We start from the raw sequence: 17,588 nt of genomic DNA, 5'->3' as shown, positions 1-17,588 counted from the left end.
TACTAATACCACACTATAAAAATACTCGTAAAAGTCCTACTTAAGTAAAAGTCCAGAAGTATCAAAAGTAAACATCAATGTGTAAACAGCATTTTACTGTTGTAGCTGGTTGAGGCGGAGCTAGTCACATAAATTTGTAGTTTTTTTTTTTACTGTTCTCTGCTTTTTTTTGTAAAATGTGAAGCCTTAAACGGTTAAATGTGAGAAGTTTAGAGGGAACATTTCTACAAATCATAGACATCTGAAATGTGTAAGTCCAGTACTTGAGTAAATGGACTTAGTTTCTCTCCACCACTGGATCCTGGACACAAAGTTTCCTGGTTGGTCTGTAGGGGGCGCTACAATAACATCCTAAACCTAGTGGTGGAGTGTTTAAGGGCCATTCTGGATTATTTTTTATTTATTATTTTACTTTTGATACTGAAAGTATTTTTTTTCTGATAACACGTCTGTGTTATTGGATGCAGGACTTCTACTTGTAAGAAGTCTTGTAATTATGTCTTAACTTAACTTCAGACACAGTTTTTAAAGTGCCTCCTCCACTCAAAAAACAGTGCAATACATATTTACCAGTGCAATAGATACATATATATGCATGCATATACATTGTTATTGTATATATTTTTTATATTTTTTCACTTAAATATTGTAAATGTATATCTTTTTTATATTTCTTAAAAATGTTTTACATTTTTTATTTTTCAAATCTTATCTTATCTTATATTGTTACATGCTTCTCATTTCTAAGTCCATGCTGCTTTCATATTCTTGAATGGGAGCACCTGTAAGAGTCTGATTCTGATTCTTAGCACCCTTATCATTGTACAGCCACTTTCCTGGTTTAGTAATCCAGCCTTGGTTAGTCAACCTACTTCAAATTTCACAAGTGGGTAAGAAAAAATATTTATATTTGTATAAGATATATATATAAATACATTAACAAAATGTAACAATTTGACAACTGTTGTGTTAATGTCAAAGAACTTCAATACCCATAATGCCTTGCAGTGCACTGTGGTGACTTGTCAGCTGGGTGTGCTCTGTTTTGTTGTTTGGAGTGGTATTATGTAGGTGGTAGGGGAACTTGTATCACCAAATGCTTGTATGGTTTTAATACATTCAATGCTCTTTAGTGTTGTTTGTCGACTGTGATGATCCCACGTTCCCTTCATTTGTTTGCAGTTGCTTTTTGTAATGAATTTGTATCCTGTGTTATCATGATACTTGTAAACAAAAGGCTTTTGCGTTCTTGGAAATGATAATATACTTTTATCAGTAGCCTGAGTAGCTGACACAATTTCCCTTTTACTAAATGTATGAATGGCTGTATCAAATATGAACCAATAGCAGCAGAGGATATGATTAGTCTCAGTTGAACTTTGACCTCTTTTCTCTGTATTTCACAATACTCTTGTTGTCAGGAAGAGAGCTCTGCTGGGTTCTCCCTCATTGAAAGAAGGAAAAGGGAACGCACTGATTTGGACAGCGAGGCAGATTTTGTTGCCGCAGAAGGGAAATAATTTCACCTGAGACAGGAATGAAGAGAGCGGTAGTATTCCTGATCACGGTCTATGCCGCAGTACCTGTCGTTCTCTACCTGTTCCCCTGGATACTGGGCCATGCCATATTTGCTCACTTAGGTAAGTAATGTGTGTTTCCAATCCAGAGTGTTTATTCAATGTACCGCCACTACATGTTAGATCACTATGAATCAAGTTTAAATGTCATAAACAATAGCTGTTTGCTTGAGCAACATAATGCTTAGGTAACCAAATGGGTTCAAACACAGTGATTTATTTTGTGAAAGTGAAAGTATTCTTATTCTAAGATTTATGCACAGTGCATTAAACTTAAGTAGCTTGTTGACCAAGTTGTGTTTTGTAGCTGCAAAACGATTACACTGGTGTCACAAACATGTTTATATTTCAAGTACGGTATAGCAAAATAAGTGGTGTCCTGAGATTGGTCCTTACATTTCCAGGTACTTAATATTCAGACTACTACTTCAGAATAAACAATAGAGTTTTCCTGACCCATTTCTGCTGTGTTATCAGCAGCATAACAAAAAAGCAGTGCATAACTGTAACAAAAAACAATGGGATGTTGTGACAAAAACTGATGACAATAACTGAGTTGTTCCACAAAAACAACACGCATCAGTAATTGTAAGATTCGCAACCTCGAACAACATCACACGATGCAATTAGATATGATACAATCTGATTTAATGTGAAACAACTAGACACAGTAAGGTTTGATGACATGGGTGAAACCAGTATTATGATATTAATGAGAACATATGTCTTGACATCAATACTGTATATGTCACGACATGGATAATATATGCCATATCACAAATAAAATATTTAAATTGTTGTTCCATGTTCACGACTGAAAGCAAGGTAAACAAAAGCTGTAATAACTCATTTTTCTCAGTCACAGATTACGATTTACTTGGAATCATTAGTTTACATAATAAATAAACATAATTATGTAAAACAATAACCAAATATTGTCATGCCATTAAGATATGATTCCGCTGAAGATTATAATATAAATGTATTGCACAGCCTGATTAGATACGATAGGATACAGTGCAATAGGATAACATGTATAGGTTACTATTTGATTTCAATAGGACACAATACAGTTCAATACAATCTGATACTATACGATGCAGTGCAATACGATATGATATGATACGTTATTATATGGTATAATGCAATATGATGTGATATTATAAGATACTACAGAAATCATACTGACCTTGTGCGCTCTTATCTGCTGCAGTGAGGTTTCCATTCTTTGTGGATCTTGGCAGACCTGAAGACGTGCTGAACCACACATGCAACTTCTACCTCAACACAGGGGAGGGTGTCTCAGTGGGTGTCTGGTAGGCCATTCGTTGGTTCCTGTTTTGTCCATATAAGTGCATAAATACCACGAGCACGTGCATCTTCGGTACAGGTGGCTCCTGAGTGAATAGGTCCACAATCTTCTCATTTAGCTGCATGAGACAACTCGATAGACCGGCTGTATCTTAAAACACAAGCGTATTTGTTTGTGTTACTCAGTCTTTCTCCTCCGTCGCTCTCTATCTTTGTGTCTCATAGGCATACACTCCCTGCCAGCCAATGGGAGGAGGCCGCGGGGAGAAGCCCTGAGTGGTACTGGGAGACTCTGGGAGACGGCCGTCCTGTTATTATCTATCTCCATGGCAACGTAGGGACCAGGTGGGATGAGAGCAGCAGGATAGAGACCCTTGAATTGAGCCTAATGGAGTCTAGTGGGTATCACAGGCCCCCGGGTTTATCCACAGGCACAATGTACACAAGCGTTTGTGGGTCAGAATAAATGAGTCTGAAAGCCACTTGCTTGTTTGTGTTCATCCATATTCTCGTGTCATTTCTGCAGGGCCATAAATCACAGAGTGGAACTGGTGAAGGTAAGGTTTCTGTTCTGAAGCAGTTTCTGTTTCGGTGAACAGTTTCGACCTCAGATAACATTTGGAATTTTGTGTGTTGCAGGTTTTAAGTGCTGCAGGGTATCATGTCTTATCTTTAGACTATAGAGGTAAGATGCTTATTGTTGCTCCTCAAGTGATAATTTATCTCTTAATAAAATTCTTTAATCTGAATCCTAAAAGTTTTTGGGGTCCTAGAGACCCAAAGGCCCTCTTTAACAACTCAAAATACATACTTAACATTGTTTAATCAACTTGATACAACATGAGGTTTACTGAAATACAGAAAATGACGCATTACTTCAGGTCTCAGAGACATCAACTGTAAAACGTTATTGAATACTATCTGTGATTGGTGCTGACAGTTCTTTTTACTCAGCATCATCCCAAAGAAAACATAAGTCACTCTATAGGATAATATACTTATTATACGTATTATACTTTTTGGCAAACAAACTGAGTGTATATTTGTTCATTGAAATCTTTCCTTATTTGATGTATAAACAATATTTTATGGGGATATCTGTATTTTGTCACCTTCAGGGAATGTGCAAGTTTGTGGCAAAGGGAAAGGTTAATTATTATTATTATTATTATTATTACACGTACAGCAGCGAGGAAGTCAAGCCAATGTCAACAAAAAAACCCTTGTGTTTTTAAAGTTGTAGAGTACATATCATGCTATTGATGTATCGTCCTGTCAGTCAATAAACAGTATTGTCTGGGTACAGTCATGATTTTGAAGGTTTGTGTGTCTTCTAATGAGGTTTCGGAGACTCCACTGGGGAGCCGAGTGAAGCTGGATTGACCAGTGACGCCCTCCACTTGTACCACTGGGTAAAGAAACACAGCAGAGGGGGTCTCGTCTGTCTGTGGGGACACTCGCTTGGCTCTGGGTCAGTTTCTCTCCAGATTGTCCACAACACTTATAGAGAAAAATGAAAACACAGAGTAAGAAATGCGTAAAACCTACTACTTTTTTTTGTTTTCTTGTAGCGTGGCAACCAATACTGCAGTGAAAGTGCAAGAGCAAGGTGGGTTAAAGTCTTTAAAGGCCCTGCATAACCGTATCAAAGCCACACAGGTGATGTGAATTATTTTGGCTGATTAGACCTCTTCACAGGGCTGTGTGGGGGTGTAAAGACTGTTTGATTGACATCTCTCTTTCTGTTGGTTTTGTTGCACCTGAGCAGATGTCTAATCAGCCACAACAACTCAAAACACCTGTGTGGGTTTGCTGAAGATTAGATGAAATATCAAACTGAAAACCATGAACTAAACGTTGCATTTCATGTCTAAATTATCCTGCAATACAGTACATTACGCCATGAAGTCTCATAAATAAACGTGTGTTTATTTTAAGCAATGTTTAATCATTCTTTAACATCAGGGTCTGGTGTTGATGCTTTAATCCTCGAAGCTCCTTACACAAGAATCGGAGAAGTCGTAGCCATCCATCCGCTCACTAAGGTGAGGCCAGTTGTTACATTTCAGTCTGTCTTCAGCCCCTCGGGGTGTTTTGCATCCGTACTGGGATACCTTCACAACGTTGACTGACGATAATCAAATAAGCATTTCTATTCTTCAAGTATTTGTATGTTATTACAGGAAACACACAGGAAATTGCAGAAATATTTCTACACAATTTGTACCTTGTGTTCTTCCAGATGTACATGTTCCTTCCAGGATTCGAGAGTTTGCTTTGGAACATAATGGAAATGAACAACATTGTATTTGCTAATGATGAAAAGTAAGTACGCTTTTTAAAAAGTGCTTATTATGAAGTTTCCAGCCTTTGCCATCTTTTAATAAGTCAAATCACTTTGCAGAGAGCAGTGTGCAAAAGAATATGATAAAATGGCACTAAATAAATGTTACCTCTGACTGTGAATATGTATTTTATCCCAACACCTTCACAGTTTAAAGGCCTTGACCAGTCCACTTCTTATTCTGCATTCAGAGGATGACAATGTTGTACCTCATCACATGGGTCTGAAGGTACAGTAGCTCTTCATGTGTGCTTCCTGTTTAGATCATTTCCTAGCGGATGTTTCTGCTTTCTTTCTGAATTACTTTGCTTTTTCTTTTGTCTCCAGCTGTACCAGACATCACTGCAGGCAAAGAAAAAATACAACACAGATGTTCGGGTTGAAATGATCTCCTACAGTGCAAATCTAGGATTCTCCCACTGCAACATCTACTTAGATCCCAATCTGTCGAATGTGGTTGGGTAAGTTTTGTCTAAACTGCTCTGAATTTTAAAATGCACGTGTGTTAGTGTGTTTTTCTTGTAAATCCTGTCCATGAACCAAAATAAAACTCAAATAAATGTAATATTCCATCTGTTTCGGTTGCAGGAAATTTCTACAAAACCTGAGACAGTAGACTGGCTCTCCCTCCTCCAGAGAAGTGGGTCTCTCATCTTCTTGTCTGGCTCTGTAGATTTTGTGAAATAAGGCCCAACAGATTCCAATCTACAGATTTATTTTTGCCACAAAATGTTTATGTGTTTTAAAAAAATGAAACAAAAGCATGCATTATACACTACAGAGTAAGCTTTTTTTTATTTCAACACTGGGACAGAATACTGCAGCTCACACAAGAAGTAGGTCTGTGTCTTTCCAAGTTATACTACAAATAAAATGGTTTCAATGTGCCCAGAGAATAGACAGGCTTTGTCATTCAGTACATAGAGATTGAGTTTAGTCAGCTGAAGTGTTACTGACATCCTACTGAATTCCTGAAATGCAGAAACCCCCACCAATCCTGAACTCCAGGAATGCTGAATATGAAGTATGAAGCATTTGACCTCTCAGCTCTCCTCACTGACTCCTGGTTTACTGTATGTGTTGGTGCTAAAGGACTGTAACAGATCGTTTTTGAATGCAAGAGCTTTGACAATAAAAAAGCGGTCAGAAAATGAAAACGTGCAGATGACATTTCTGAAACACCTGAAGTTCTTGAAAAGGTTCATTGATGTGCAACTTGAAGGTTAAAAAGCAGAACGGGGGGGGCAGTAAACGGTTTGTAAACATAAAGGCAACCCTCGGTTGTGAAACAGCCTCACATTTTCTTCAGAGCTCGGGCTGTTTCCACGATGGCCTCTCTCGGCTCACTGGGGGGCGGGATCTTCAGGTCCGTCGGCTCGACGCCCCACACCTCAGTGGCGTACTCTGTGATGGTTCTGTCGCTGGAGAACTTCCCTGTGGCAGCGATGTTCTTGATCACCATCTTCGTCCACTCCTTGGGGTTCTTTTACAGAAAAATAAACATTTTCATTGGTTTTATATGTGTTGTTGTTCTGTAAGTTTGCAGTCTTTGTGATATTTCTTCTCATAATCATATTTTTAATTCTACTATATTATCATACTGCCTTTTGTAAAGTTTTTTTTAAATGTATCTGTACTATTTTAAAAGAAAGGAAAAAGAAAACAAAGTAAAAGAAAAGAAGTAGGCCCTCTTGTGGTTGTCTAAAGAGTCTGGCACTCCCAAAATCCATCAGAAAAAATTGCAAATACGACTTGATCCAGGGGCCTGGACCACAAAGCAAGTTCAAATTAGTCTGGCTCTCTTTGGGTCACCTGGCTTCACTGAACCCAACACTGGTCATCGTGGGTTTTACAGTCCAGCTCCGGGCGCATTCATGTGAGAACTTAATATGAAATGAGACACCCATAGATAATCATTTCCAAATAATTAAAAGTAAGGCTCAGGCTATAAGTAACATGTATATGTCTTAGAGTTGAGTTGAGTGAGTATTTTTTGCTTTATGGTGCGATGCTGAACAAACTATTATGAATATGAATATATAAGTGATGCATGTAAAAAGTTAAAAGTAATGTTTCTGCTGCAACAGCAGAGAGAGGAGAGGACAGAGGAGAAGAAAAGTAGCTGATGCCTGATGAGGTCTATCTGGACATTTGCTGGAATACTTAATATTTCCAAGCATCACAAAGTCGCCTCATGTTATTCAGAGCAGCGGTGATGAAATAAGAGCGTAATAACATCTCCACTGTCGGGGATCCTGTTGGGAATGATGGTTTTGATCTGATCCTCTGAATCACATCAAAGCCATCAGAGGTTACCATGGCGTTCCGCCCCCCAGTCAAAAGTGAGCCAGCTCCGTGACACCAGAGAAGCCCAAAGGTAGCTGGCTAACCCACTAATCTCACTTTGTGGTACAGGCCCCGGGTCTGTTTGAGGCAAATGTTACCTGATAGAGTTTGTTGACTTTCTCTTGACATTTGATGTAGTCTTCAAAGTCTGCAAACACTTTGAAACTGAAGAGAGACAAGGGAGGATAAATAAATCAAGTCTGACATGAGTTGAACTTAACAAAAAAGCCACAAAAAAAAAAAGTGTACAAAAGTTTGACATCATCAGAGGAAAACATCATTATTGACGCTATCAGCCAGTCTATGACCTTTGCTTCCCAAATGAAACAGTTTTCGAGGTGGAATCAAATAACCTGGACTGCAGCATGTTTGAACGTGTGTGTAGCTCACCGGTCATGTTTGAAGAGCATGTCAGTGAGGTCTTTGAAAAGACCTGGATTTTTGGGGCTGAAAAATCCACTCGTGATCTGGTCCATCACTTGTTTCAGCTCTGGAAGCTTCTTGTAGTACGACATGGCATCATAACTAAAAAGAAAAAAAAAACAGAAGTTAAAAAGATATAAAGACATAATACAAAATGTAAACGATAAAATAGACTCCTTTACCCCTTTTTGTCCATTTCAGCCACGTCCTCCACCCTCATGCCGAAGATGAACAGGTTCTCCTCCCCGGCCTCCTCGGCCATCTCCACGTTGGCTCCGTCCATGGTGCCGATGGTCAGAGCGCCGTTCAGCATGAACTTCATGTTTCCTGTTCCTGAAGCTTCAGTGCCGGCAGTGGAGATCTGCTCTGACAGATCTGTGGCAGGTATCACTGAGGAAGAGCAGATAATCTGAGACTATCCTTTTCATTTGAGGACGTTTTGAAATGTGTTTTTGTGTGATGGACGCTCATAAAAGGGTCAACAACATTTGCAGGTGTTAAAGAAAGTAGTCTGAATGGTACCTTTCTCTGCTAGAGAGACCCTGTAGTTCTCCAGGTAGATGACCTTCAGCTTGTTTCCCACCACAGGGTCATTATTCACCACATCAGCCACTGAGGTGATCAGCTTGATGATCATCTTCGCCATGTGATACCCAGGAGCAGCCTGCAGAGGGCGACAGTGGATGACTTACTGTAAAAACAAAAATATCACACCACTCTCTGCCTGTTTATTGGACTTCATCTGTGCTGGTTGTCATGTCTGCTTGAGCTGGTACCTTTCCACCAATGATCACTGTTCGTGGTACAAAAGGTGCGGCGGGGTTCTTTCTGATGCCTTGGGAAACAAAAAAAAAAGGACACAAACTTGTTAAAAGTGATGCAGTTTTGAAAATGAACACATTACAGAACAATTTCTCATGTCTCTGCATTGAATTTTGTCCATGTGTTGTTGTGTTGTTGTTGTTTCCAGCCATGCTAGCGGTGTGGCTCTCAGGATGTCAATGTCTGTCCACCACTTTGATCCAGACTGAAATATCTCAACAACAATTGGATGGACTCCCATTACATTTTGTACAGACATTCATGGTCCCCAGAGGATGGATCCTACTGACTTTGGTGATCCTCTGATTTTTCATCTAGCGCCACCATGAGGTTGAAAATGTTTATTTGTCCAATATTTCAGTTTATGACCAAATACCAACAAAACTAATGCCGTTTCTGTCAGCCTCAGGTGTACTTTGTGTTCATTGCTTTTTGCAAATGTTAGCACACTAGCATGCTAAACTATGATGGTAAAAGTCGCAAACATTACATGTTAGCATGCTAATGTTAGCATTTAGCTCAAAGCACTGCTGAGCCTAAGTACTGGCTGTGGACTCTCGTTTTGTGATAGATCTGTCCTTAGTTATTCATGTATGTCTTATTCTGTTGTATCTTTTATGCACTTTAAGGACATTGAATTGCCATTTTTAATGAAATTAAATATATTGCATGTTTGGTGGGAATATTCCCCAGAGAGGAAAAGGTTTTAGATGCAGAGAAAGTCACTGTCAAAGTACATTGCATGTTGCACAAAACAGAACTGCTGATGAAACTGCTGTCCTGTTTATCACAGTCAGATGATTACATGGAAAATTCCCACGCTGTATTAAAATGGCAGATGCATCTCATTCTTAGTGTTTGTTGTAACTTGCTCGGAGCACCGGTCGGGTGGGGAATCGCACACATCAGTACTTGTCAGATTGTGTCATGTAACTGAGCGGTCACAGTCACGTGATGGCTTGTGAAACCTTCACTTAGTATTGAGTGATTTCACATACGGTTGTACATGACGATGATGTGCAGGCAGTTGAGGAGCTGCCGCTTGTACTCGTGGATTCTCTTCACGTGGACGTCAAACATGGAGGATGGGTTTATTTTCACCCTGTACTCTATCTCCAGGTACTGGGCGAATTTCACCTTGTTGTCCTGTGAGAAAATCAGCGAAAATACGTGACTTGGCAACAAAGGAGTTATTCATTGAGGTGAAGTTGCAGAATCACAGATGCAGCTTGTCCTGACACGTGCGGACTTTAAAGCAGACATGCACAAATAAATCAGATTGTAATGTCTTTGCCTGCAATGGCATGCAGAAATAATAAACAACTAAGAGATGGTTTTGACTGCACACAGAAACAGGCACTAATAGGGTCTAGGTTGATGCTATTCATGTTGAAATACAGGGATTTATGGTGCAACAGGACATTTAGAACAAAACCTCCACTATTCATGTATGACAACATCATGCAATCATTAGTGCAACATAAAAACAGGAACCAATATGCTATGAAAGACTTATTAGAGCAATTTATCAATACAGTTAAACTAATTTCATGTCAGACAAAGCTTCTAAATCTATTGAAGCACTTTCTTTATTCAGCTTTCTTGAAGCAATAACAGCTGCCTGTGTGTGCAGATCACAAATACTGCACCAAACCATCTGGACACTCTGGAACGGTGGTGGAGAAAATACTCCTAAGTAAAAGTACATGAGTATTATCAGCAAAATACTCGCAAAGTACTCATTCTGCAGAAAAATGGCCCCCATGACTGTTATATTATTATATATGACATTATTACATTGGTAATGCTCATATATCAATGTGTTCACAGCATTTTACTGTTGTAGTATTCAGTTGGGTAGTTCGTGCCAGTGGTTCTCAACCTGGGGGTCGAGCCCCCTTCAAAGGGTCACAAGATAAATCTGAGGGGTCGTGAGATGATTAATGATTCAGGAAAGAAGTAAAAACAAAGTTCTGTAACACAAATTTGTTTTCAATTATTGGAATTTTCTCTTTGTTGTTTTTGTTAAATATTAGATAATATAATAATAACATAATCTTTGGATTTGGAACAATTATTCAAAATACCTTATAATTACACTTCATTACAGTACTTGAGTACAGTACTTTGTTTATTTTCCACCACTGCTCTGCACATTACCTGTTTCACTTTGGAGATATCACTGATGAGGGCAGCATCGTCAACAAAGTCATTCAGCTTCTGTAGCTGGTCCAGGTCCTTCACATAATCCTCCCCAATGACCTAAAAGAGATATTAAAGGTCACAATAAAATGTGTGCAAAACACACTGACAGTGTTTACTACACTCCACCTCATATATATCTGTAACTGTGACAGGAACACAGACTGTAACAGACTCAGGAGAGAAAGCTACGTCAGGATTCGATCCCACGACAGCTGAATTTATTGTTGAGGATTGAGGGGTCTTTACTGCTACAACAACTCTTGGCACTGGATCATTTACTTATTGCTCAGGCAGCTCCTCAAACAGACCTCAGCTATGAGCTCAGCCAGTCCGGGGTTGCAGAGCAGCAGCCAGCGTCTGGGAGTGATGCCGTTGGTTTTGTTCTGAAACTTCTCCGGTTCTAGTTCATTAAAATCACGGAATCTGTAGAAGAACAATGGGAAATGTTCTTGAGGAAGAAAAATCAATTAGCAGACATTTAAAACTAAAGTAAAACGTTATTGTTTTAGTGGTTTGCCTATCTGAGCTATGGAGCTTCTTTGTCACTTTTTTGTCATGGTGCAACATAATGTTTTTTACTTTTTTATGAGCTAAGCTTGGTCTAAGTAGCTAGTTTTCTTTTACTGTACATTACTTTACTGTGTTTCCATTATTTCGTACACAGATTAATGTTGTGTGTCGTCAGCAGAGGGCTTTACGTTTCAGTCTTGATGATGTTGGAGTGTATCTCAGCAACTCCGTTGACAGCGTGAGATCCCACGATGCACAGGTGCGCCATGTTCACCCTCTTGCATCCATCCTCTTCAATCAGAGACATTTTCCTCAGTTTGTCCATGTCTTTTGGAAAGAGAGCTGAGATCCTCTGCAGCAACAGAACAGACACACCTTTAGGATATCACGCGTTCAGTCAGTAAAAACAACATTAACTTCTTTGTCTTTATGTGGAGTTTAAGCCACGGTACGTACATCGAGGTGGACCTGGTTGATCTGGTAGATGATCTGCAGGTGTCTGGGCAGGAGCGTCTCCAGCAGCTCCACAGGCCAACGCTCCAGAGCCTCAGGCAGGACTGTGTGGTTGGTGTAGGCAAAAGTGCGCCTAGTGAGGTCCCAGGCCTGCAGAGGAGGGGGCAGTTTATTTTTTGACACTCGAGCGTTGTAGTTAATAACTTATGAACACGTCTAAATCTCTCCTTCCCTCCACAGCTGTGCTAATTTCATCAACAAACGACTTGGATTTAATTTCTTAATCTGTCTGACAACTTGCACATGAACATTATGCAACACAGAAATGTCTGCTCTGTTTCATTTGTCAAGCTCTGTGGTTTTGACCTCCTTACTTGCTTGTACTTGCCGTAAGTCACTCTGAATAAGCAAAATTGGATGAATTCAAATCAACCGAATCCGACTCTCACCCACCGTTTCCCAGTCAAGTTTCTCAATGTCCACAAAGATTCTCATCAGCTCGGGGATGGCCATGGCCGGATGAGTGTCGTTCAACTGGATGGCCACCTGGAAAACATGACATCCTGTAGTGACACTGTTCTTACTGATTTTACCTCCTGTAAGTCAATAACTGAGAGTCTGTTGTATTTTACAGTTTTGTTGTAAGTTGTTACTTCTATCTTACTTTCAGCGTTATTAGAAGGAGTAAAGAAGCAGCTGTGAAGCAGAAACAAAACGTCTGCAGTTGCTGTTACACATTTAGTTTTCATGCCGATAATGCATCTGACGAACCTTTCATGATACTGCTTTATCTCTTCAGCAGATGCTGGTTCTCTGCTCTATTTTACTCTCCTCTAGTTTCATTGTTGTGAGAAAGTTCAAGGCCTAAAATCAGATTGTGCCACAACTTTGTATAAGAAGAGGAAAAAGATCTTGTTGCCACCTGATCCCCTCCTGCCAATAACCGAGGTTAAGAAAGTGAAGGAACATCCACCGTTTCCATTACAGACACGAGCTTCTCTGCTCCTGACTTACTTTTTCTGGGAAGCTCTCGAAGGAGGTTCGGCCGGGGGTGCCCTTCTTAGTGGTCTTGAAGCGGCGGATGATGTCTTGGAGTGTGGCTGCCACAACAAAGTACTCCTGCTTCAGACGGAGTTCTTTTCCTTCAAAGAACTACAGCATATAGGAGAGACCACAGAGATAGTTCACGCCTTGATTTTAGTACAGTAGAAAGTTTTTGGACAGAACAGATTATCAGTGTGTCGAACACCAGAGAAGAAAATCTGCATTTCCTTGTGATGCAAAATGTTCAGTATCACGTCAAAACACATTTAGCATTCTGCTGCATAGGCACATCAATGTGTGCTTAATGACGAAATATTGAACTTACGTTGTCATTGGGGTAGAGAACACGAGAGATGTTCTCCGCCAGATTTCTGTCCAGAACAGCCTGGATGTAATCTCCAACATTAACTACAGACAGGTGAAATGCATTTTAGTTACACTGATACTATATTTCATACATAGTCAGTACAAAATTAAACTCTGCAGGAGAAGAAGCTGCTATTTTGCAACACAGACATCTTTTTGCAAGGTGCCAGTGTTGCAGCAGTTTCCTTCTTTCTTGCAAAGTTTTCTGTTGAAAACTAAACGGAAATGCAGAGACTGTTTTGCAAAACTGGGTTTTACATTACAAACGGTCAAAATCGCCATCAGCACTCACAGTCTCTCAAGTTAAAGTCGTTGGGGGCACGGGCGGACCACAGCCTCATGGTGTTTACAGTGTTGTTCATGTAGCCAGGGATGGGTGTGTCGTAAGGCATCGCCAAAACCACCTGCACAGATAGAAGTGAAAACACTGAGTCAGCAGCACAGCCAACCTATGAAAACAACTCATGAACACTGAAAAGGTTTGTGTAAAAACATTGTCACTTTTCCCTGCAGGATTTCCATGTTTATAAAGGCCTACAAAATAAAAGCCTGTAATCTTATCCAGGAGCAGGTTTAGAAACTTTTAAATGGGGTAAACAAAATGAGAGTAAACATGTGTTTAGTCTCACATGTAAAACCGTGCTTCTTGGCAATAATAAACTGTACATTATCAATATTGCCAAATAAAGTACTTTAAATGAATTCTAACATTAAATAATATTAATAAATGGTTGCTATTATATAGCCATGGATAGATTATAAGACAACGGGCCCCTGGACACAGACATGTAAAAGGGGCCCCAGACAAACTTGTTGTGGTCATTTTGCATCTCTTTATAGTAGTTTTGTGTCTCTTTATAGTCATTTTACATTTCTTTTTAGTCATTTTACATCTCTTTGTAGGGGTTTTGCATCTTTTTGCAGTCATTTTGGATCTCTTTGCGCCCATTTTGTGTCTCTTTGTGGTCATTTTGTATCTCTTTATAATTGTTTTGAGTCTCTTTGTGGTTCTCTTTCCAGCAAGAATTGTTAACATAGTGGCTCTAGTCCAGGGGCCCCTGGGGGGTCTGTACCTGGTGGGCCTGTTCGAAAATCTATCCATGATACTAACAAGTGAAGTACCCCGCCCCCGCCCCTGACCTTCCCTGTCGGTGCCTACTGTCATCTATACACATCTTCAGTACCTGAGTGTCGACCCATTTGGAGCCGTCTCTCGTCTCCTCCACTCGTCCGTAGAAGTGAACTGGCAGCATGTACTCAGGACGTGCTTTCTCCCACGGGTTTCCATGCCTCAGCCAATCATCTGCCTCCTCCACCTACAATAGGTCAGTGCAGGGCAAAGATAAAAAGCTTTAATATTATGCATGTTGGATTAGCAAGCGTCCAGAGAGAAAGAAGACTCACTGAGCAAGACACTAAAGACTCCTTTATACAGAAGTAAAAAAAAAAAAAGGTTTTCCATTCAGTGAACCCAAACAAGATTAAATTAGATCCCAAGATTAGAGTAGATTTTGTGTGAAGTGCTGAATAAAATGCACCAACTTTCACTCCATTGACTGCCCACTAGCAGCAGGGATTAAACGTGCAGGTTCATCCACCCCGGTGAGAAAACACTGAGCCTAAATCCAGTTCAGTGCTCAGAAGTACATGTTTACACTGAGGGTTTGAACAGCAAATAACCAGCAGAATTCAAAAGGGCAAAAGCCTTTAGTTTGGGGATCTCTTATCACAAGGCTTTTTCATCTAAAACCAACCAATGCCAGCTTTGGTCAGGTGCTTGCACCACTTCAGTGTCAAGCTTTACTATTAGACTGTTACAAGGTACTGTTAATGATTAGCTTGTGATGTATTCTGACCTAATTCATTTCTACTGTGACCACTGCTCCACTTTGACTCCTAACAGCATGAACATGGCCTGAAACAGAATCCTGAATCATTACAAAGTAAAAGATAAGAAAGGATCTATGAACTCTACAGAGAGAGAGAGTGTGTTTGTAGGGAGATATCTCGTCATTGTGGGTGAATAAAGCTCATAAGACTGTATTTTGAAAGTTAAAGACAGTTGATTAGCTGCAGTTACCTGCCAGCCGTCTCTTATCTTCTGGTTAAAGATTCCATATTCATATCGAATGCCATAACCGTACGCTGCAAGACCCAAGGTGGCCATCGAGTCCAAGAAACAAGCTGTGTGCAGAAAGAAAACCTTCACAATTAGACATAACATCTAAATACAAACTGTAAAGTGCTGAATTGAGACACAAAATGGCGGTTCATGGTGCTGGTGAGGGAAGAGAAACTTACATTTACACATTCTGTTGCAACATTTCTGTGGCTGCAAGTTGCCTCAAATGTTCAATAAGCATACTGAGGTATTTGATGGACAACCAAAATAGCCTAACAATTATAATGGAGTATTGTTGCCATGGAGATAAAGTGTTTGCATGCAAAAATGACTCATTCAGCGTCAGTTTAAAAGCAGTATGAAACCTTTTTTTTCTGTTTTCTCCATTTGTCCTGTAACTTTGATTTGTTTAGAGCAAATTCCTCTGCTTCTCTCTGTCTCCCTCAAGTTCAAACATCTGCAGCCTTTTACCTGCCAGTCTGCCCAGACCTCCGTTCCCCAGACCTGCATCCTCCTCCATCTCCTCCAGCTCCTCCATGTCCAGGCCGAGCTACAGCAGAAGGGAACATAAAAGCCTACTGTTGGTATTTTTTATGAAAAAAGTAAAAGGTTATCAAAACTAGCACAGTCATTATGTGTGTTCAACATGTATGTTTGTGCTGGTTGTTGCCTCCATTTCCTGTGTCTGACCTGGTAGATGGCTTCATCACAGGCGTTCTGCAGCCCGAGGTTGATCATCGTGTTTTGGAGCGTCCTGCCCATGTAGAACTCCAGAGACAGATAATACACCCTCTGGACATGTGGAGAAAACAAATAAGAAGGATTGAAGGATTTCTTTGCACAGACTACATCTTTTCATACACTTTATAGAGCAGCAAATAAATATTTGTGATAAACTTTGTTTGACTGTGGCTTGAAGGTGGAGAAAACGCAACGCAGAGCTGAGCAGCGAATCAATGAATCTGGAACAAGCAAACATTTCCCTGCACAAATTACTGTGTAAACATGATGCAATGACCTAAAAATACTGTGCTTCTCTCTGAAAATCTGGAAAAACATTGCACAAATTAACTTCCCATAAAAAAATGTAAAACTCTTTGGGATACATTTATGGCTTTCTTTCAAAACAAACACAAACCATGTAGGCAGAAATGATTTAAAACACAGTTCAAGAGAACAGAACACATTTTATTTGCACTTGAAGATAGAACGTGTTCAGAACAAGGAACAAGGAAGTTTAAAACAACTTTCAAATGTCATCTACATGTGAAATATATGTATTTTTGGTCAGTTTTTTGATAGATAAACATATCAAACCCTAGATTCAGGTATGAAATATATTTTTTGCAGTGAGGGTTTCTCTGATTTGTCAGGAACACATGTTAGATGAATATTATCTGTATCTAGAGATATTTTGTAATGTTTTGCAGCTGAATCGTACTCTGAAGTGTGTATATATTTATAGTATGAGATGCAGTTTAGTTTCACATTGACACTGAAACCTCTGATCTTTACCTTTGGGTCTGCTTCATAGTAAAACTGCTGTGTTCTGATCCATCTCCCCACCAGGTGATCTCTCACAGTGTGAGCCAGGGCAAAGTAATAGTCCCTGGGTGTTGCAATGTTTCTGTCTTTCACCAGAGTGAAGTGCAGGTGACGATTGAAGCCCTTTTTCAGCTCTGCAACATTCTCCACTCCCACGATCCCCCTGATGCTGATCTGCTTGCGCTTCTCCTGGTCGGTGAGAGGTTTCGCCATGCTGGGTGGGCAGAGTTTGTCCTGAGTTACCGTAGTTGTCCTGGCTGAAAGTGAAGTTGAAAGGTAAGATGGTGGCAGTTTTTCATGCAGCAGTCTCCTCCTTTTGCTGCTTGTCATTGGTGAGTGCAGTGGGAGGGTGTTTCCCCCCGGCCGGCCCCTGCTGAGCTGCAGAGCTGAGGAGCAGGAAAAGGTGCACAGAGAGACGACAGATAAGGACTGAAAGTGTTGTGCAGTTCAGGTTGGCACTGTTCTCTATGATTTACACTCATATTGTATTATAAGTTAATTTAAATTGATGATAGTTATA

The 17,588-nt window shown here is 40.0% G+C and overlaps 2 protein-coding genes across 4 annotated transcripts; one reads left to right on the top strand and one right to left on the bottom strand.

Annotated features, from left to right (window-relative positions):
* The first annotated feature begins 1,469 nt into the window (after positions 1-1,469).
* Positions 1,470-6,389, top strand: LOC139297937 (lysophosphatidylserine lipase ABHD12-like). The gene is made up of 12 exons (XM_070920750.1): positions 1,470-1,640; positions 2,791-2,893; positions 3,114-3,233; positions 3,415-3,445; positions 3,528-3,573; positions 4,230-4,359; positions 4,460-4,497; positions 4,854-4,933; positions 5,131-5,213; positions 5,383-5,461; positions 5,560-5,693; positions 5,821-6,389. Exons 1-12 carry the CDS (start codon positions 1,538-1,540, stop codon positions 5,846-5,848), a joined length of 975 nt encoding a protein of 324 aa, XP_070776851.1. The 5' UTR covers positions 1,470-1,537; the 3' UTR covers positions 5,849-6,389.
* Positions 6,001-17,313, bottom strand: pygl (phosphorylase, glycogen, liver). Of its 3 annotated transcripts, XM_070920747.1 has the most exons (20): positions 17,039-17,313; positions 16,214-16,315; positions 15,995-16,073; positions 15,482-15,585; positions 14,586-14,717; positions 13,694-13,805; positions 13,361-13,443; positions 13,006-13,143; positions 12,445-12,537; positions 11,995-12,141; positions 11,727-11,890; positions 11,337-11,451; positions 10,984-11,085; positions 9,822-9,969; positions 8,778-8,836; positions 8,524-8,665; positions 8,184-8,391; positions 7,969-8,103; positions 7,677-7,743; positions 6,001-6,715 (listed from the first exon to the last, which is right to left on the bottom strand). In XM_070920747.1, the coding sequence occupies exons 1-20, from the start codon at positions 17,279-17,281 to the stop codon at positions 6,527-6,529; spliced, it is 2,562 nt and encodes an 853-aa protein (XP_070776848.1). In that variant the 5' UTR covers positions 17,282-17,313; the 3' UTR covers positions 6,001-6,526. The 3 variants fall into 3 exon arrangements, with proteins under 3 accessions (XP_070776848.1, XP_070776849.1, XP_070776850.1); XM_070920748.1 differs by lacking the exon at positions 16,214-16,315; XM_070920749.1 differs by lacking the exons at positions 15,995-16,073; positions 16,214-16,315 and having other exon boundaries at positions 15,482-15,502.
* Positions 17,314-17,588: the final 275 nt, after the last annotated feature.

This window comes from Enoplosus armatus, chromosome 15 (genome assembly GCF_043641665.1).
Source record: "Enoplosus armatus isolate fEnoArm2 chromosome 15, fEnoArm2.hap1, whole genome shotgun sequence".
Classification (NCBI taxonomy): Eukaryota; Metazoa; Chordata; class Actinopteri; order Centrarchiformes; family Enoplosidae; genus Enoplosus; species Enoplosus armatus.
Note: the sequence above shows the minus strand (reverse complement) of the source record. Positions and strands in the feature narration are given on the sequence as shown.